This window comes from Mus pahari, chromosome 4 (assembly GCF_900095145.1).
Source record: "Mus pahari chromosome 4, PAHARI_EIJ_v1.1, whole genome shotgun sequence".
Lineage (NCBI taxonomy): Eukaryota > Metazoa > Chordata > Mammalia > Rodentia > Muridae > Mus > Mus pahari.
The window spans coordinates 73934941-73956533 of NC_034593.1; the positions used below are offsets into that span (position 1 = coordinate 73934941).

The following is a 21593-nucleotide window of genomic DNA, read 5'->3' on the forward strand; positions in this document are numbered from 1 at the left end:
GAAGCACAGCACCAGAGTCCAAGGGGACTGGTTTCCAGGTTGGGTAGAACACTCCACTCACATGGCTGTGGGTTATCACAGTGTACGCTCGTAGCACACAGCAGGAGACCACAGCCTGTGTGTCCATGGTGAACGGTGTGAGTGCTGGTAGTGTTACACACTCTTAAGAATGAAAACACAACTACAACAGCAAAGCACCACCAACAAAGCACCGCTCTATTGTTAACAGGAAAAGGTTTTACATGTGTCTGCTGGGGTCAGTTCGACAAGCATGGAGTCCCGATTTAGAGTTGCTACACAACCTAGGCCACGACTATGTTCCTCGAGGCTCTGAGATTTTCTACGTGGAGCAGGTAAGAGGTGGTGTTAAAAAAAAAAAAAAAAAAAGAAAGAAACCAAATCATCGTCATTCCACATCAGGGAATTGGGACCAGATATGAGGAACTTGGGAAACTAGAGCCTAAGGTAGCCGTGATTCGGCCAACTCTTACCAAGCCTCTATGTTTGGGAAGCCCTGTAGGAAAAGTTGCTGCAAGCCTTCAACCCAAAGCAGTCGGATTCCTCAGGCTCAGAATTTGCATACTTAAGTGCATGTCTTGGCAGTCCCAAGTTTCCATGGGTGTTTCCTTTTTATGTCTCATTACAAACCGCACCACACACATTTGGGCCACTTCAGGACTATTGAGTGCTTTGGGAGTGAGATTGCGTTCACTATTTCCTGTAGCAATTGGAATCCAATACCCAATTCATAGGGAAAGGATTGCCTCTGCTTGTGACCTTCAGTCTCCTGGGAGAGACAAGTCCCCAGAGTTCAGGGATGGGGGGTGGGGAGGGGGAAGGGACAGTGGAGTAGGGTGTGATAATGTCCTTACCACCACAGTCACTATTATCCTAGCTCCAAGATTAGCAGAAACTCTAGTGTATGCAGTCAAGTGCAAACTGGGACATTAGCAATGTTGAGCAACAGACAGTGCTACAGCTCAGAAGAGATTCATTTTCCAAACGAAAATGTAATACATGACTCCTCTGAGAGTAAACTGTGTAATAGGTTTGTCAGGACTCCAAAAGAGTTTCTAGGAGTAAGATGTAATGAGACGAAGGAATTTAGTCATTAACATCCATGTGTGGGATTGGTTCTCACCAGAAAAAACATGACGGGGTATCATTTACACTTTAGATATAATAGAGTAACAGATATTGGGCTTGCCCCTCCACTCTAAACAATATAAAACCAAACAGACTATGTGAGACAACTGTTTCCAGGTGTTGGACAGTAGACAGAGTGGGACTAGGGTCTTGAAAGAAAAGCAGCTTAGGAGAAGAGCCATTGTCAGCTCCAGTCCTTTGACTCGGAGTAGTTTTCTGATTGTGGTGAGATGAGGTAAGACTCCAGCCGAGTGGTGGTCTTCTTGACAACTAGGATTCAGTGTGGCTAAACTTTGGGAAAGGAGGGTGACTGACAGAACCCCTTAGATCGGTGTTTGCTGCAGGCCTGAGGTCCAGGCTTGCCCCATACAAATGTGGGCAAGCTGTTGCTTTGTAGAGAACAGCTGACCGGGAAGACCTGGGGCTTGTCTTGTGCTTGAAGATGCTGAAGTTCCATCACTGAGACCAAGAGCCCTTGCTCAACAACTAGGATGCTCTTTTAAGAGTATAGAAAGGCCATACTCTAGGACTAATCCTTCAAGTAAGAGCCATGGTCTTAGGACAAAATGTCAAGTCTATAAAATAAAGCAATATAATTTAAGATATTTATATCACACATAATAACTATTGGGCACTAAAATATCAACAAATACATAAAGAACCAGAAAAATATGATTGATTATCAAAACTTGAGCAGTAGGTACCCACCCAAATAACAACTGTTAGATTTATCAGATGAGGACCATTAGACAGCCATTTAGCTGTGTCTGATGGTTTGAATGAAAGAATAGCTCTAATCAGAATGGGCTTGTTGATGCTAGAATACAGTAGGCACTACAGAGAGCATCTAAGCCAAAATCTAGAAGCGAAGAGGCTGATAACCTGCTATAAAAAGTCTAATCTGAATAAAGGAATGAGTGATTAATGGGTCAAGTAGATACACAAAGACAAGAAAAAAGGTGGGAAGACAGACAGACATAAGCACCCATAGGACCTCTTATCCAACAATGAAGAGCACACAAAGGTGACAAGGACACACAGGATGTTCACTGTAGATCATAAAAATCTCAAACACTGAAATTATTAAAGACATAGACTATGTGCTACGACCACATAGATTTAAATTCAACCAGCAGCAGAGAAAAGCCGAGCATTCCAGAGTGAGCTGACAATCTTCAATAAATGATGTGTCAGGGAAGAAATAAAAAATTAATTGGAAAATATTTTTAATTTAGTGATAAAAAAGCACATTAACTTTTTGGTATGCATTAAAATCAGTTAATCAACAAATATTATGTTATATATTTGTATAAGAAAAAAGATATAAGATAGGAAGAGGAAATAAATTGAAGGAAGGAATTGTAAAGAGATAAGCTCATAATTGGGAAAATATAATTCAGGAAAATTAACACAGGAAAGGGTCTTTGAAAGGTAATAAATTCAAGGAGAACCTTGGAAGAACAACCAAGAAAAGGAGAAAATGAATTATCAGTAGCAATAATGAAAGAGAGGATGTAATTATAGAGTGAGGCACACAGAACATATACGATGCAAGATTACATATCAGTAAGTTTGACAAGCTACATGAAATGGACAAATGAGTAACTACAAAACTGATGCAAAAGGGAAGAATAAGTTTGGTAGCTTCAGTGCATGTTATATGGGCAATATTTATAATAATGACTCATCCCTTTATTCAAATTACCAGCTTCGGATGTAGTAGTAAATTCTATCCTACATCCAAGAAAGAATTCATACCAATAGGTGTTAGTTATGGTTTAATATGGGAAAAAAATCAGAGCTAACAGAGTTGCTAGGCAAATATGACTACTTGGCTCTCAATTTTGTATACTTCAGCCCATGGTGGGTTTGGAACATTACTTTTGGACATGTGGTAAAGATGGTACCATATGGGAGGGTGACACATCGCCTCAGCCAGGAAACAGAGTAAGAGGAGAAGCCGGGATCCCAATGTCCTCCTCAAGAGCACGTTTCCAAGGATCTCACATTCCTCTATGAGGAACAAACTCCTAAAGTTCCAACACCTCCTAGCAGTATGACAGTTCATCTTTAAATGTACAACACACATGAGCCTTTGAAGAACCCTTATGCAAGCTCTAACACAACCTCACAAGGTAGGGAAACAGAAGATAAAATGTTTCTCTACATAATGCTAACATGCAAAGGGCACTGAGACAGTGAAAATAAACTAAATCATAACTAGTGTCTTTCATGAACACAGATACAAGAGTCTGCATCACGATATTAAGAAATAAACACAATGAAACAGAATTAAAACCAACTGGAGTCTTAATACAGTATACGTAGCCTTTAAGGCTAATGGAGAGGGTGGGAGATGGCTTAGTGGATTCAGTGTCTGCTGCACAACTGTGAGAACTGGAGTTCCAATCCTCTGAGTGGAATTGAGGTGGAAAGTCATGAGTTTAAGCAATGAGCCTCTCATTCTCTAGCACCCTGTGTGGTTAGGAGAGCACAGACTAGGACCTGGGAGGGATGGGAGAGACCCTCACAGTAGCGATGTGTATAGAGGAGTGGGCAATGTGAGATCAACACAGCGCTGGAGTGAAGAAAGGATTTTGTAGCTATAAAAAGCACAAAGCTTTGAGAAAGGAGGAAAGATACCTAAGAAGGAGTTTGGAGTTATTTTATTGTGAAGGTATAGAACTCGAGTTACTTTTCCTGGCCTTGAGAGTGGATTTGCGTTTCCTCTAAAATGCCATCATGAAGTGCTGTCATGTTTCATCTATGTATGCGAATACTTGCAATGGTAAAGGCTTTGGGCAGGGTTCCCAAGCATTTTCAGCTCTCTTCTGTATACATTAAACTCACCCTACCATATCATGGGGAGTGGAGATCATGGGCAAGCCCCAGGGAGTACTCTTCTGGTTTCTAGGTGACCTGGCCTTTGAAAGCAGTTCTGCAGCATCCTTATCAAACAGGCATAAGAAGCTGCTTTGGCTGAAAACAAAACAAAACAAAACACTGACTTCTCAGCTGGGTCAGAAGATAACCAAAGCCAGGATGAGAGCAAGCCAGGGTCTTCTACCCTCATCTCGAATCTGTCTCCTTTCAGTCAGGTCACACAGATAAGCTATTGTCCCGAACCCTTAGCTACAGTATATTGCAGGAAAAACAAAAGCCTATGTGACAGATGACTCCCTCAAATAAGGGCAATTTCTGCGAGGGTGAGGCTACATCTAGAGTACAGTGGCCCTGCCCTGTCCTGAATCTACTTTGTTCCTTCAAGCAATTGGGACTTCTTGGGCCCACCAGATAAGCACTGAGATCATGACCAAGGAGGTCCACGCCTAAACCAGGCTGCTCGAATTGCAAATACTTCATGATTCCTAGAGAGAGTTCCTGCCAATGGCCTGCTAGGAGTCCCAGAGGACAACCTTACTCGTGCCTCCTCCCAGCGAAGCCACAGCGAATGACTCCCTCTCCTCTGCTTTTCACTTTCCGTGGTTACTCATCTTGTTAATTGGCAGACTGGGAACAAACAAGTGGAAGAGCTTGTCTTGCTGGTGTTGTGGAAGCCAGGGCTTTAGCCCTAAAGACTGTGGCTATCCTTACAGTTCCCAACCATAACGTCTGGTCTTGGAAGCCTTGTCACTTTGAAAGTAGATCTTCTGGGGTTTGTGAGTAAAACATGCTGGTGTTCTCTCCATGGGTTGCCTGCGTTGGGAGGAACGCCCTATGGATTTATGTGTTCTTGCAATTCATTCACAGCAGCTTGGAATTCCCTTTCTGCTCTTTTGCTCCCAGAGGGACCCTTAGGTTTCTCCAGTTGAGTGGAAACAGCTTGGAGCTATGGAAACCTCAGCAGAACATTCGGGGCACAGCTGGAATTGACTTTGTAGGCTGCTCAGCCACCAGGACCGCCATTAGTTAGGATGGAGTCAGCTTTGGGGTATGGATCTCTTTGTCACCAACTCCCTCTGCTGGCACTATGTTTTCGCCTCATGACTAAACCCTGTTCCTCATCAAATATGATTTTTATCTCCATGCGGTCTTAAAAATAGCAACTCCAAACCAAAACAAAATGTGTTTATTTACAAACATAAGGACTCCATGAGAACTGATTGTTTGCAGGGCTCATTTTCCATTCCCCCTTCCTGCCTCTGCCCATCACAGTTCCAACTCTCCTGCTGCCACGATCTGTGGGCCTCTAGATCTGCACCGCACCTCAACACCTCATTGTCGGGTTCAGCCATGGAACATCTCTCACACAATGTACAGTCTCTCTTTGTTAAATATAAAGTACTTAAAATATGTATCCATTTAAACTGTCACTAACTATTAACAGATTTGTGTGCTTATGAAGTTTTTTCTTTTTTAATTTTAAATTTTTTTGGCAGATTCCAATGTCAGAATCTCACATGCCATGCGATTTAGAAGAGTGATTAAAATCAAAGGGGAGGGTGGGTAGGTCAAAGGCTGAATGGTACTCAACCACTCTGGAAATGATACCGTAGTTAAAAGCAATCCAGAATGGAGCATGGAGGTAGCTCTCAGGCATGACAGTCTATTTACAGCCCTGTTTCTGCTTTCAGTCCTCCCCAAAGGCAGATACACCAAGGACTCATGTCTACACATGTGGTTCCTATTCTCTGCCCATTTAGCAGGAAGCAGATTCAAGTGGAAAGTACAGTCTTGCCTGTGAAGTTTGTGATGTAAGAGGAGAGCCTGTCTGTCCCTCTAAACCTTTTGCCAGGGAGTGATCTGGGATAGGCAGATCTCTGCTGAAGGGTCTTTGATTTGCAGAGAACGTATGAGTTCAGGGTACTCGCGGTGGGCTTCCACCTTAGATTTGAGTAGGAACAGGGAATTGTACTTCTTTACACAGTAAGTTAGTATGACATTATGGCATAGTGGTCGTGCCGGGGAAAGATTCTTCTGTATGACAGTATGATAGGGGGCACTCAGGGCTAGGGCAGGATCCTTCTGTATGTTGCTATGATGGGCTGATAACCAGGGTTGGGGAAGGATCCTTTTGTATCTCAGGGGAAGGCGAATGGCTAAATGCACCTTTGTCATGGGGGACACAATTGTAAAATGAGAAGCCTGTAACCATTATTTTCCACACATCGTCTGCAAAGTTTTGAAGTCACTCTGCATTGTCATCACATTGTTTGGGACATGCCTCATTCTGTCTCCACCAGTGATTTATTGATCTGTGGAGGAATGTTCTGGAACAACATAATCTGACAATAGAAGGATTACGGTTTGATGGACAAAGTATGGTGGGAAGGGGCTGAGATGTGGTAATAATAACTGAGCTTATCGCATACTTATTAGACCAGACATTGACTACTTCTGTACACTCTTTCATTTCAATCTTTACAGGAACCCTGAGAAGGGGCAATCAGCCTCCGATTAGCCTCATTTGACACAATTCATAAATGACTGACTTCAGATTCAAACTCCTGTCTGAGACCCCTGTTCTTTTAGGGCATAGAACAATTTGTATGTGTTGATTGTTTATTCAAATAAAATTAAGATCCAATCAGATATCACTGATCATACTCTATGGTCTCAGGGGGACATGCACTTTAGGTTCTTTAAGGAAAGGGCATTAGACAATCCTGTTTCCGTTGAGTTTTTTTCTCAAAGAAAATTGAGGTGTTTCAGCTCCTGTAGCCTCCATCTCCTCTTGAGCTCAGCCCCGAGCTATTCATAAGCACTTCCCTTTCTATTCCCCCCTTCCCTTTTCCATTTTTCAACACAGAATTTTTTTCTTTATGTAGCCTTGGCTGTCCTGGAACGAGTTCTGTAAGCCAGGCTGGCCTGGAACTCACAGAGACCCCCCCTGCCTCTGCCTCCCAAGTGCTGGGATTAAAGGCATGAGCCACTGTCTGGCCTCCTTTTTAAATTAATTTCTCTTCTCACTTGCTGCTTCTTCCATACAGTTTTATTCTACCCAATGCACATATCAGCCAGCCTCCTGATGTGCCAAGTTTTTGTTATTCATTCCTAGGGGTTGCAGAGGACGACAGAAAAGAGAAAGTTGCCTCCTGTCCATGTCTGCCACCCCCTCATTTTGAGAAACCATTGCTTTGAGAGTCCACGATTCAGATTTGGTAACTGTGAAACATGGGTCTAGGGAAATGATATTTAAAAAAAACAAAAAACAAAAAACTACTAATACAAAGTGAAATCCAACTTTGGGAAAGTTAACTGTAGAATGGGGGAAAATCCTACAGTTAGGCATGACCAGGGTTAGAGAGCAGAGGAGAGAGACCTTGGAGGAGGAACACTGTCTAGAAAAGGTCATCTTGAAGCTGAAGGACCGTCATAAGCTGTGGGAGGAAGATAAAATTCGGTAGGATGCGTAAGAAGTATAGGCATTTTTATATTTTGATGATGCAATATTTTATTTAAACTAAGCCCATTTCCTAAATTGGGTCAGTTTTAGAAAACACAGATCATATCCGTGGAGTCTTTTCTTGGCTGTAGAATTTGTATCACAGACATCCACTAACTTTATTTCAGACTTTTGGTCCAATTTACAAAAGAAGTTCAGAACAGAACTAGAGGAAAGAATAACCAGTCATTAATCCCTAGTCCAAATGGCATGTGTGGATTAAGTAGGATTTGAAAAACATGGAAGAACTTTTTCCTAATACACACTCAGTCATATAACAGTTTATGTTCTTTCCCCGTGCCAACTTTTATGGACTTTCCAGTGTCCTACTTAACTGTACACTGTACTTCGTAGTGTGAGCCCCTCTCTAACTTTAGATCCGTCTCTGTCTCCTCCATTCCTTATGGATGTACAGAGCCATGACTCTTACTCCCCTCACGACCCAGGCTGTTGATATCACTGAGCACCAAGGGTTTGGATACATAAATAAATTAACTCCAAGTGGGACAGCACTGGGATGAGATGGGAGAGTGATGTGAAAATGCGGAGGATGGGAACAGTCTTCCAGCTGAGGTCCTGGGGAAGCTCAGAGGCAAGCCGCACTGGGTCATCCTCATCACAGACATGGATTATGGGTGGGAGTTACTCAGCCAGAAGTGGAGCAGGGAGGAAGCTCCACACTTGAGGCAAAGCCCGGAGCAAGCACTAACACTGGGCTTTGCATTCAGATGGGACCCTGGCATTTAAAGGACTAGGGGGAGACAGACTATAAAGGGGCTGGGGACACCTTTAGAAAGGTGAGACCAGAGGAGTGTAAGCACTGGGCCTGCAAATGCCTCCTCCCTCCTGAGTTCACGGCCAGCTGGAGGGTGGCCAGCACGAATAGGAGTTATAGAGCCACCGAGATCATAGTAAAAACAGATAGGAGGCTACACTTCGGAGTGGTGGCCCAGCGGGATTCTAACACCTCTGCCTGAATGAGGAGGTCCATGCAGGATTCTTTCACTGGAGCAGAAAAGGAGCACTTGTCAGAGGGCATGAATGCCTCTCTCTCTCCATTCCTCTCTCTTCACTCTTCCTCCCTTCCCCAGCTCCTCCCTGCCTCCGTATCTCCTTGCCTTTCTTCTACCCCATCCCACTTATCCCTTTCCTTCTTCCACATTTATTGTCTTTATATTTTATCACAGCCGTTGCCTTTGACACGTGGAGAAAAGCATAGCCAAGGACAGGCACGGCATTTGTATTTGAGAAAGAACTCAACGATTTAAAGGAGAGGGGATCTGAAAAGGAAATCCCAGCCGGGCCTCAGATGGCTATGCACGATTTCTTCTCCCCACACCAGGATTCTAGAGAGCCACAAAAAGGACAACTGTGTGCTCCACCCAACTTGTGAGCCTATAAAATGCTCACAGAAACTTTCCTCTTGAAAACACAAGGAAGCACACAAAAAATGTCGTCGACACACTCCGCACACAGGAAGCTTGGTCAGTCTGCGGTACTTCCTACTTCCTGCACTCCTTCTGGTCTTCAGTGAGTAGCTTTCAGGACCTCAAGCCCCTCGTTCTCTAGTTTACTCTCCCACTTGCGCTATTTTCTGTCTTTCTTTGCTTAGGACATTTGTTCTCCAAGAAAACCACTCCCGTATTTCTGTGTAATTGTTAAGGTAACTCCACTGGCTAGAAGTCAGTGGTGGGTGGTGGGGCAGTCGGGTGACATGAAGACAAGTGGGAGGCCTTTCTAAGAGTGTCTTAAATGGTGTTCAGATGGCCCAGAGCCTTAAGTCAGGACAGTGCACGGAAGCTCTGTGTGTAGACGTACTGGAAGAATACACCTTTCTTGGGGTGTACAGGATGCCAAAAAGAGCTGGATTCTCAAGGGAGGTACAACCCAGCAAGAGTTAAGAACCTCCGTGTTTAAATGAATAATTAAGAGCACATTGTGACAGGTATGTGCCATGCAATCTGAATAATGAAAAATGTCATTAATAATGTCCTCAGTACATGTAGCCTCATTTAAAACACAGACATATCTATCTCTGTGAAGAGAGTGACGGCACCAGCTAGCTGCCCACACAGTGGTCTTTCTTCCTTCTCATTGCTACGGAGTCCCTACCTTTTAACCCTCATCCAAATGGCAACATCCTCCGGGTGCGTTCCTAATCCTTCCACCTGTGTTAGCTTTGCTACACTCCACAGCCTCTGTCCTGTCATGTTCAGTCATGTTGGGGACCCAAAGTAATAGGGCCAAGAGATGAGGGCCTGAGACAGATACTGTAAGACAAAATAAGTGTTTCCTTCTAAGTCATTTCTTTTTTTTTTTTTTTTTTTTTTTTTTTTTTTTTGAGACAGGGTTTCTCTGTGTAGACCTGGCTGTCCTGGAACTCATCCTGTAGACCAGGCTGGCCTCAAACTCAGAAATCCGCCTGTGTCTGGCTCCCGAGTGCTGGGATTAAAGGTGTGCGCCACCACACCTGGCTCACCGGTTGTTTTATAGCAGCAATAGAAAACTGACTTTCAATTTTTGGAAGTGTTTGGGCAAGATTAGGCGTGGCCTTTTTGGAACAGAGGTGGTCTTCTTGGAGGAGGTGTGTCTGGGAGTGGACTTTTGATGTTTTAAAAGCTCACGCCTGGCCCAATTGCTATCTCTCTGCCTGCAACCTTTGAATCAGAAGTAAGCTGTCCAGCCATGCCTGCCTGCTGCTGCCGTGCTTCCCACTGTAATGGTCATGGACTCAGCCTCTGAAACTGTAAGCCAACCTCCAGTTAAATATTTCCTTTTATAAGTTTCCTTGGTCATGATGTCTCCTCACAGCAATAGAGCAGTAACTGAGGCAGAATATGATACCCATTTCTACTTTATACTTGCTAATATAATGTGTTTTTACTTTGTCCATTTTCAAGATCATATGAAGCCATTAGGAAAACTATACAAAATTCAGTAAGATGTAATAAAATTAAAGGAACAAAGAAATCAGCACTTGGGAAGCAGAGGCATGTGGACAGTCTGAAGACAGCCTGGTCTACATAGAGAGTTCCAGGATAGCCAGAGCTACATAGTGAGACTAGATCAAAAAACAAAAAACGAAAACAAAAAAGACAAAAACAAGGAAGGAAGGGGGAAAAAAGAAAGAAAGAAAGAAAGAAAGAAAGGAAGGAAGAAAGAAAGAAAGAAAGGGAAAGGAAGGAAGGAAAGGCAGAAGGAAGGAAAGAAAGGAAAGGAAAGAAACGCGGAGAGAATGTGGAATCAGGAAGAACATAGTCCCTAGAAGCAGACTGAAAAAACCAAGGGCAAGTGTTAAAGCGGACACATGCCTGATGCTGACATCAGGAAGAGCCCTGCTAGTCCGGAGAGGCAGCGGCGTTGGCTTTCCCTGACCACCGAGACTGTTCCCTATACCTCTGTATAAGCAGAAACACAAAAGAAACCACTTAAATGGGGTGTTTATAACAAATGCGCAGGTCTGCAGAAGTGACAGGATGCAGCAAGGCGGTGCAGGCTACTGTGCCCCTTCCCATCTGGGACAGTTTTGTCCTCCAAGAAAGTGGAACTGCTCACATGAGCTCAGGTTTCCAAGCAGCTGTGAAACCTGGAGCCATTAGATGTGCTCTAGAAGGTTGGGGTCACCGCTGTCACCTCAGAGTTTGTATTGTCCAGGCACCCACGGTGCCTTCCTAGGCATGGTCTTCTGCGTTGCGGCTTTGCAAGCCAAGAGATCCTACTTGAGTTTACCCTGCCCTATCTGTGCTTCTTTCTTGGACTACATCCTTCCAGGGTGAGGACCTCTGGGCTCAAACCTGGGCTCTCAAACCTTGCTGCTCAAAATACAAGTAGGAGCATCGGGCCTAAAAGCCCAGGTGATATGATTCAAATTTATGATCGGAATTCCTCCAAAGAGAAACATAAACACGAATCCTTTGAGGAAACCTCCCAAATCCAGCTCTTCCCCGTGGACCTTACAGGTGTTTCAGGTTCTCCTTCGTGGGTAGAGTGGGAGAGGACGGCTCCTAAGACTCACACAACAGCGGAGCTGATTTGGGTCTATAAATGGAAAAGATCTCCATAAAACTGTACAAAACATATCTTTTAAGAAAATGAACATTTCCCATGCTCCTGCCCCAAGAGAGAACACCTGCTAGCATTTGGCATTCTAGTTACATTTTTAAATTTTTTTTTTTTGTGTGTGTATGTGTGTGTGAAAACAGTAGAGTTTCCATAATGTACACATGGCCTTCTGTCCTGAGCTAGGGCACCTGCAGAAGGGAAGGAGCTTTAGCCGTCAGCAGGTCATGTGGTGGCCCATTCCCTTTGGTTCCGACACTGTCACTGGAAGCACAGGAGAAGGTAGAGAGAGCAGTATCTGGTGCTTGTCCTTTGCTGGGGACATGAAGGGTCACCTTCCTCTTTGGATTCCTGGTGTTCTGTCTAACCCATCTGGTATCAGGAAGGTGCTGACACGCCAGGGAAGGAGCCTCGCTGGGCTGCCCCTCAGGCCTGTCCTTTGACTTATATGTAGGCATATAAAAAGAGACCTGGCCACCCCTTGGATAAATGTGTCCATTGCTGTTTTAAAAATTATTTTTCTGGGGGGTCTGGAAAGATGGCTCAGCAGTTAAGAGCACTGACTACTCTTCCAGAGGTCCTGAGTTCAATTCCCAGCAACCACATGGTGGCTCACAACCATCTGTAAAGGGACCTGATACCCTCTTCTGTTGTGTCAGAAGAAAGCTACAATGTACTCATATACATAAAATAAATAACTCTTTTTAAAAATTCCCTTTTCTGTTCAATACTTTGTCTCCTCTTACAAGCTCAACACTGAATTCTCCAGTGTGTCTCTTTGTGGTGTTAGAGTGTAGGGAAGGAGGAAGTCCCCCTGTACCTTGGACAGTGTAGAGACCAAAGGACCACTGGGGCATGGCTACATGAGTGTAGCCAGCCATGCTGTTCTAAAGAGTGTCAGAGGAGATATGCCTCAGTGGTAGATACTTACCTGACTTGTAAGGCTTGGGTTCATGCTCCTGAGCCTCCAAGAACAAACAGAAAGAGATGCCAATGCTTTCATCCTTGGCTTCTTTCACATCTATCCTTCAGTGGCCTTTCAGGGATGAAATGCTGAAGAGGCACTCGCTTTGGCCTAATAAACAGGGGGCAGATACTTACCAAGGACCAGTTTATTTAGGTTTAACATTCCATGCCTACCCTTTCTTCCACAGTCATGCTTCTATGGAATTGCTTTTAGTTTTGAAAAGTCAGAAAAATCCTGAATTACACACAAAACAAAATGTATTAGTTTCATTTCCAGTGATCATCTAACATTTAGTTTTTCTTTATGTGTGTGTGTGTGTGTGTGTGTGTGTGTGTGTGTGTGTGTTTGCTACTGTATGTGCAGGCCAGAGGTTGAGGTTGGGCCACTAGCCTTCTACTGTATTTCTTTGGGGCAGAGTCTCTCACCCGTCCTGAAGCTCACTCGTTAGCGAGACAGGCTGGCCGGCAAGTCCCCAGGACCCTCCTGCCTCTGCCTCCCCAGTGCTGGGATGGAAGGCATGGGCTGCCACTCCTGCTTTTTCATGGGGGCTGAGGGTACAAATTCAGGTCTTCATGCACAGCAAGGACTTTATTGACTGAGTCATCTCACAGTCTTGACTTTTGAAAATTTATTTTTTCATTGGAGAAAGTTTTTAATATAAGTGAGACATTTTATATATTACTTTTTCATTTTTAATTTTGTGGAATATAGACATTTGAGGTAACACCTAATAATTCTTCGAATTTCCTTAGTCTTTGTTGTTGTATCTCCCTTGTCATTTCTTTTTTTAAAATTATTTTTATTAGATATTTTCTTTATTTACATTTTAAATGTTATCCCCTTTCTTGGTTTCCCCTCTGAAAACCCCACTATCCCATCCCTCTTCCCCTTGCTCACCAACCCACCCACTCCTGCTTCCATGTCCTGACATTCCCCTACACTGGGGCATCAAGCCTTCATAGAACGAACCAAAGGCCTCTCGTCCCATTGATATCCGACAAGGCCATCCTCTGCTACTTATGCTGCTGGAGCTATGAGTCTCTCCATGTATATTCTTTGGTTGGTGGTTTAGTTCCTGGGAGCTCTGGGGATACTGGTTGGTTCATATTGTTGTTCTTCCTATGTGGCTGCAAACCCCTTCGGCTCCTTGAGTCCTTTCTCTAGCTCCTCCTTTGGGGACCCTGTGCTCAGGCTAATGGTTGGCTGTGAGCATCCACCTCTTTAATTGTCAGGCACTGGCAGAGTCTCTCATAGTCAGCTATATCAGGCTCCTGTTAGCAAGTACTTGTTGGCATCCATAATAGGGTCTGGGTTTGATAACTGACAGTATATGAGATGGATTGGGGGGGGCAGTCTCTGGATGGCCTTTCCTTCCGTCCTTTGTCTCTGTAACTCCTTCCATGGGTATTTTGTTCCCCCTTCTAAGAAGGACCAAAATATCCACACTTTGGCCATCCTTCTTCTTGAGTTTCATGCGGTTTGTAAATTGTATCTTGGTTATTCTTAGCTTCTGGGCTAATATCAGGAATGTATAACATGTGTTTTCTTTTGTGACCTGCTTGTGGACGTTGTACATCGTGGTGCGGAGCCTAGTGCGCACCACGATGTACAACGTCCACAAGCAGCTGTATAGCCCTGGTTGTCCTGGAACTCACTTTGTAGACCAGGCTGGCCTCGAACTCAGAAATCCGCCTGCCTCTGCCTCCCGAGTGCTGGGATTAAAGGCATGTGCCACCATGCCCGGCTGGCCTTCCTTCTTCTTGAGCTTCATGTGGTCTGTGAATTGTATCTTGGGTATTCTGAGCTTCTGGGCTAAAATCCACTTATCAGTGAGTGCATACCATGTGTGTTCTTGAAATGCAAATTAAAACAACCCTGAGATTCCACCTCACACCAGTCAGAATGGCTAAGATTAAAATTCAGGTGACAGCAGATGCTGGAGAGGATGTGGAGAAAGAGGAACACTCCTCCATTGCTGGTGAGATTGTAAACTGGTACAACCACTCTGGAAATCAGTCTGGCGGTTCCTCAGAAAATTGGACAAAGTATTACCTGAGGATCCAGCTATACCACTACTGGGCATATACCCAGAAGATGCTCCAACATGTAATAAGGACACCTGCTCCACTATGTTCATAGCAGCCTTATTTATAATAGCAAGAAGCTGGAAAGAACCCAGATGTCCCTCAACAGAGGAATGGATACAGAAAATGTGATACATTTACATAATGGAATACTACTCAGTTATTAAAAACAATGAATTCATGAAATTCTTAGGCTCCTGAGTGAGGTAACCAAATTATAAAGATTACTTTTAGTTAGCTTTTTAAAAGGAAACACAGTAATGCAGATATCTTATATACAGTTCTAATATCTGCTTTAAATTATTTATGTATGGATTATAATTTAATAATTTGTTGTTAAACATTAGGATTCTAGAACAAGGCTATAATTTACTTTTTGGTGTAATTACTTCTTTCTATTTCCCTAGAAGTAGAGGGAATCACAGAAGTGGATACTCTATTGATGTAGGAAAATGTTTAGCACTGTTACATTATAGACGAGATTATTCTCCTTGTACTCTATGGAAATTACTGGCTATTTGATACATCGTTTCTACTGCTTATTATTCTAATGGTAGCCAATTTTTCAGCACAAAATGTTTCCTTTTACGTTAATTTGATTGTTAGTGAAATTGAATCTCCTGATATTTATCTTTCTGTGACTTGTTTGCTCACATCCTTGGTGTATGCTTTCTCTCCCTCATATCGGGAAATCTATATAGTTTTTCTTTATAAAGACCTATTTCTAGACTATGAACAGTAATCAGTAATGTTCACATGTGTGTGCGCACACGTGTGTGTGTGTGTGTGTGTGTGTGTGGTTTGTTACAGATGTCATATATAATTTATCTTTAAGCTTTTTATATGCATATCACACTAGACTACTATATGTATAATCATTGTTTTGACCTTTTTCCTTTGTGATTTTTGTCTATTGTTTTGTTTATTTGTGAAATCCCCTTTACCTTTCAAATTTCTCTCCAGTATAAGGCTCAGCCAAATATATATATATTTACACACTAAATGATTTCATTATTTGCACTTAACATCTGTATAGAATTTGTCTCAGCATGAGGATAATATCAAACTTGATTTATTTTCCCTCCCTGTGCTTTGCCAATTTTTCTAGCAATTATGTGGATAACCCCAAATTCCTTGGTGGTTTCCTTTGTAATTGTACAAAAAAAAATGTAGTCATACCAGAATCTGTCACAGACCTTGCTTTTTGGGTTCATTGATCTGTCTGCCAGTTCTTTTTATAGAATGTGTTGTTTCCAGTGTTTTGCAGCAAGGCACAGGACAAGTCGCCCTCCTGACCCATTTGTTTGGGAAGTGTGACACAGGACAGATAATAAGCAGGAGAATTGGTAGTTTCTTGATTTTACTGTACATTTTAAGCAATAAAACTTGTCAGAATAATTTCTTGCCTATAACAGGAGCCTATTCAATTTACCCAATCAACATTGACAATACATTTTAAAAGTCATGTAAAAAAATCTTTTCTGTTTCCAGTCTTTCCCACACGCCTTGAGATTTTTCTTTGTCTTTTACCTGTCTGATTTTAATTGGAACATTGTGATGGGCTTTAGTCTGAGATCTATATGTTGGTTAATAGACTGTTTGGGTAATGAAAACTTCGTAGCTGGAGAGATGGCTCAGTGGTTAAGAGTCCTGTAATACTCTTAAAGACCCATGTTCAGTTCCCACTTCAGGAAGTGAAGCCTCTAACTAAACAACCAAGTAAAACTCCAGCTCCAGGGTTTTCTGCCCCTTCTGGCGTCTGTGAGCATTGCATCCATGTGCCCAAACCTTAAACAGAGACACACACACACATCATACACATAATTAGAAATTAAATTAATATAAAAAAAAGTTCCTCATTGAGAGTTGATAAACGCTATGAAATATTTTACTCATATGTATTCTCCCATAGGTCAAGTAGAACAGTAAAGAAAATTATTCTTAAGAATATTTGCATCTTACTTTATTTAATTAAGCTCATGTTTGAGACAAAAATCTGGCTTTGTGCAAAGTAAACTCAGCCTGGCCCGAAACACACACTCCTTCTGCCTCATCCATACTTTGCTTTGTGCTTGTGCGTTTTTTAGTGTTTTGTTTGTTTTACACTGTGTGTGTGGGTGGTGGGGGGGGTTGGGGCGGTCATGACAAGGTTGTTCTCTCCCCATGTGGTTCTGGGGCTCAAACTCAGTTGTTCATGCTTGCTAGCAAGGTCTTTTATCCACTAACCCGTGTGGCTGACACCATGCTTGCATCTTATACACAGCATTTGATTCACTCTTTCATGCAAGATGCATTGATGGCTCCTCTCTGTGTGAATAGGGCACCAGTGTTGTGGTGCCCAAAGATGCAGTAAGAAGTGAGGTGAATGTCACTCGTGCCACTGGGCTTAAAGTCTAGCAGTGAAGAGACTGTGCTATCGACAAACAAATCAGAATCTGTGCCGCAGTGAGGAGCGATGATTCTGGAAAGGTCACTTGGGAGTGAGTAAGCTTCCAGGAGTGGACCGACTGCCGGAAGTGGGTCAGCTTCCGGAACTTGCTCTTTCATATTACCATCATTTTGATGGCTTGAAACAACAAAAATAATGGTCTCTCACATTTCCAGTGGTGACAAAGCACAGCTTTGACAGGGCCTTGCTCCTCCAAGGGGCTTAGGAAGAGTCCTTTCTTTGTCTCCACTGTCTGGTGCAGTTGCTGCTCTCCTGTTTGTAGTCACATGACCCCAGCCTCTGCCTCTGGCATCATGCTACCTCCCCCTCTTCGGTCTGAGGTCTGTGTCTGCCTCTCGCAGGGCACTTGTCACTGAATTTAAAGTTCACTGACAAGGATAAACGTCACCTCCCAAAAATCTTTAAATCAACCCCACTTTGCCATCCAAAGTGAACGTTCTTTTGATCCTATAAGGTAATTTTACAGGGTCCAATGGGATGAGGACACTAGTGTATCTTTTTGGGTTCAGCATTCTAAGTAGTCAGTGTGGACTGAAAAGAGAAGTAGTTTGAACATGTAAGCATTTGTCTCAGCATCCCAAGGCCTGGAAAAGACCACAGAACCGGCAGGGCAACTGAGGCATGTCAGGGAGGAGAGAGCATGCCAGACTGTAAGGGATGTGCTTCAATGAGGTGAAATGATTAGCTGTGGAGGATGGATGCCTCAGAGCATAAGGGAGGAAACCAATAACATTGCTTTTAAAGACTTGGCAAGACAGCATTCACTGTTAGTGAACCTGCCAAAACTGTGTTCAGAGAGTGACATGTTTGCGTCACTGTGGTCCTCAATATTGGATCCAACTTCCGCTGGGGGATTGCTGTCTTGGCTTAGATGCGGGATCAGCAGATAGCTAAGTGCTTCAAATGTAATCATTTGGTTTGTGATTCTTTTTTTTTTTTTTCCTGTTTGAAGTTCTGTGGATGCATGTGTGATGTCAGATCTTGGTTTCTAAAAAAAAAAAAAAAAAAAAAAAAACCTGCTGTATGCCCATGGAAGCAATTTTTAGGTTGTAAAGGAAAAAAATAAGGTGAATTATTTAGTTTTACATTTCACCTAAAGTTGTTATCTAAAGGTTTCCCCCGAGCCCTCATCCCTTAGTTAGGGACTCTGAGGTTTTTTTCTAAAAGAAAAAAAAGTCTAAAAAGAGTATTAATACCAACAAGAATGTCACTCTCCATAGTTTGCTAATGCGAATGGCTAGAAATGTGACCCATTATGAGGCCGACCTGCCATGTTGAGGAAGAGATCTGCTCACACAGAAGGGGGCTTTCTTGGAGTGAAGCGTGCAGATGGGTCCATTTCTCACAGCTGCTAAGGATCTCAAAAGCCCCAGACTTCCAAAGGCAACAGACGCCTCCTCTAAAGCCATGTTGTCTTTGCAAGCGTGTTAGCTGGGTTGGAAGACGAGGATGAAGTGAATGATAAAAGTCGTGTCAGCCTTCAGTAGTAGCGTGTATGAATGAGTGTTTGGGCTTACGGGAAGTTTCTGCTTTCAAGACACTTTTCAGCCAAACTCCACAAGGGCCATGTTCTCAAGCTGTTTGGAGGACATGTTTTTAGGGGGGAATCTTTATGCAACATTAATATGAAGAGGCTGATAAAAATTCTCTAGCTCCCAGGGAGCTAATCACAGGAAAAGGGTGCTCATAATTCGTAAGTTCCTTAATGTCTCCACTACATCTGTGGAAAATCAAATTCAATGAGAATAGTTATGAGTTAGAATGAATTTAAAGTAAGCCCATCAGCTTTGAGTGTGAAAGGCACAGAGGGTCGAGGAGGAGCTTGGGTGAGCTGGGATCAGCTCCAGGAGGAATCTAGAGATGCTGTCCTGTCCTCCCATGTCTTCCAAGTGTTCTGCTCAGCCTCTGGATTGCGTTACTTCTGTTTTTCAAATTCTCTATCTCCCCTCCCGTCAGTCGATGAGTACTGGGCATTGCCAACTCCATAAAGAATCTCTGGTAATTCTAGGCAACCAAGATCCATTAACAGGAAATTGCCTGTGTTGCTAGAACCACAGGTAAGTATTTCTATGGGGTAGTGGAGAGCAGAGAGGTGCACACTCTCATTTTATGGTTCTGAGCTCAGATCTGAGCCATTAACACAAACTGAGTCCTGCACTGTTTCTGACTTTGGATCCCTGAAATTTTTCTCTACCAGAAGTCCCCAGGAGAAAAAGCCATAAAGTGGAAACAGGGAACATGTTTTCGTATGAGCCAAAATACTTGGTCATACATGCTATTAAAGGCTGAGAATGGATTTTAGAATTCCGTTTGTTGCATTTGTCTTCTAACACAGCCAAAATTATCGAGAAGACCACAGGGCCTTAGAGGATGTATTTTCTGTCTTTGGTAACCAGAGGCTACTCAGTTATTAAAAGCCATCAGCATGGAACAGACTGAGTGATTTGGATGTGAATCCTTTGTAGCAGGGAACTTTGTGGGTTTTCTGGATCCATTCAGCTAGTGAAAATAGTAACTTATAAATTTTTTTTTCTGGTTGCAGAAGGTAAATGATTTTGCCAGAAACTAAGGGAAAGATGATGTGAAGATAGATGTAAAGGATACAATGGAAGGGAGGGAGGGAGGGAGGGAGGGAGGAAGACAGAAAGAAGGAAAGGAAGAAAGAAGGAAGGAAGGAAGGAAGGAAGGAAAGAAAGAAAGAAAGAAAGAAAGAAAGAAAGAAAGAAAGAAAGAAAGAAAGAAAGAAAAGAAAAAGAAGTATTACTTGTACTTGGGTATCATTGGCCAGGGGGCCAGGTAGCCTGTTGTCATGGAGCCTGTTCTCTGAGTTTTAAGTAGGATGCCAGATAGATCCCGTGACAAACACTGAAGCATGCTACTCAGTCACCCCCAATGTCACATGTCATTTATCCACTCAAGACAGTATGTTGTAAAGGGTAGGCTGATGGAGAACTGGTTGCTGAACCTGTTAGGGGATGTGTGTGGGTGAAGTATCATTTGGGAAGTGTGGCAATCAAAGGATCAAATGAATACTTACACTGATGAAAAATGCCTCTTTTATGATAAGTGCTATTTAGATACTTACTGCTGCTATTAACTGGGTTAAAAAAAATCAAAGGAATTAATCATGAGCCTGCAGGTTTAGGAGTTTGCCCTTTTATGTAATTTGTTGTATGTCTCATTACCAGAAGCCTCTTTCACGTTATCTGTAGTTTCCTGTTCTGTAATTTTACTTACCTCTGGTCAGCTGGTCTGTAAATGTTAATGGAAAATTCTAGAAATAAATACAATTTTTTAATGGTTATTCTTAGTATTTGTATTGGAATCTTGATTGCTTTCTTCATTCCAAGGGCAATAAACCATCTCCTTGACCACAGTACATCTTCTCTACTTGGTTATTGGTTCTTATTGTTAATTCCTTATTGTACCGCATGATCACAGTCATGTACATGCAGGAAAGAGCTTAACATTTGGCCCTGTGTGCTTTCAGGCATTCGCTGTGGGGTTTGGCCTTCATCCCCCTGGGTGAAGAGGGTCTATGGTATGTGTAATATAGCTAGTTGAAATAAATGTTTTCGTAGTTCTAGTTGGGCTGACCACAAGACTGCCAACAAAAATATCATGTATGGAATAAGAACAAGCACACTTTCCCGGAGAAGCCACAGGCATAGGTCCATGCACCTGCTTCTGTGAGCAAAGGTGGCATTCATCCCTGTGCACACCCTCGATAAGAAGTACATAGCTCGTACCTAGTGGCATAGTTATGCAGGGCTCTGACTGGCACATCCAGTCTAGGTGGAAACCTGGCCAACCAACCCTAAGTTGGATTTTAAATTGGCATTGGCTTTCTAGAAATCACACTCCTTACTGCCTGGCTTTTGTTTGTTTGTTTGTGTTCATGTTGCTGCTCCCAAACTGGGTTGACACACTGAGGGAAACAGCAAATGTCTTGTAGGTTTTTGTAGCCATATGAATGTTTATAAATCCTTGCGTGTAGACAAGATCACCCAGATAGAGTGAAAGGAAGTAAGAGTGAGTGGGTCTGGACCCTGAGACCTTGACCTTTTAATTAGAGTGGGCCAAGAAGGTGAAAAGGAGAGATTTCCAACGGAGAAGGAGAAAGGCCCAAGACTTGTCAGGCAGGAAAACAGGAGACAGAGAGCTAATCTCAAGCTCGGCTTTCTGAGCAACCTTGGGATCCACTCGGCTGTGCAAAGTGTCACGATTCATGCTTAGCTAGCATACTGGTGGCATGTGAACATTTTCACTCACCTCTCTCCTGTCTTACAGGTAAAAGCCTCGGATGCAGATGCAGGACTCTACGGCTTAGTCGAGTATTCGCTTTATGATGGATTCCAAAGCTACGAAGCACCTCCTGCATTCCAGATCGACCCGCAGGATGGCCGCATTTGTGTGTCCCAAGACATAGACAGGGAAAGGGATCCCGGCACCTTTGATCTGCTGGTAAAAGCTAAGGATGGGGTAAGTCTTTCAGCACAAGCC

General features: G+C 43.1%; 1 protein-coding gene across 1 annotated transcript in view; it reads left to right on the forward strand.

The window, feature by feature from the left end:
- Positions 1-242: 242 nt before the first annotated feature.
- Positions 243-21593, forward strand: part of Dchs2 (dachsous cadherin-related 2) — a 121766-nt gene continuing 100415 nt past the window's right edge. The window contains exons 1-2 of the mRNA XM_029538031.1: positions 243-353; positions 21381-21572. Coding sequence (XP_029393891.1) covers positions 243-353; positions 21381-21572 — 303 coding nt within the window. The remainder of the gene's footprint in view (positions 354-21380; positions 21573-21593) is intronic.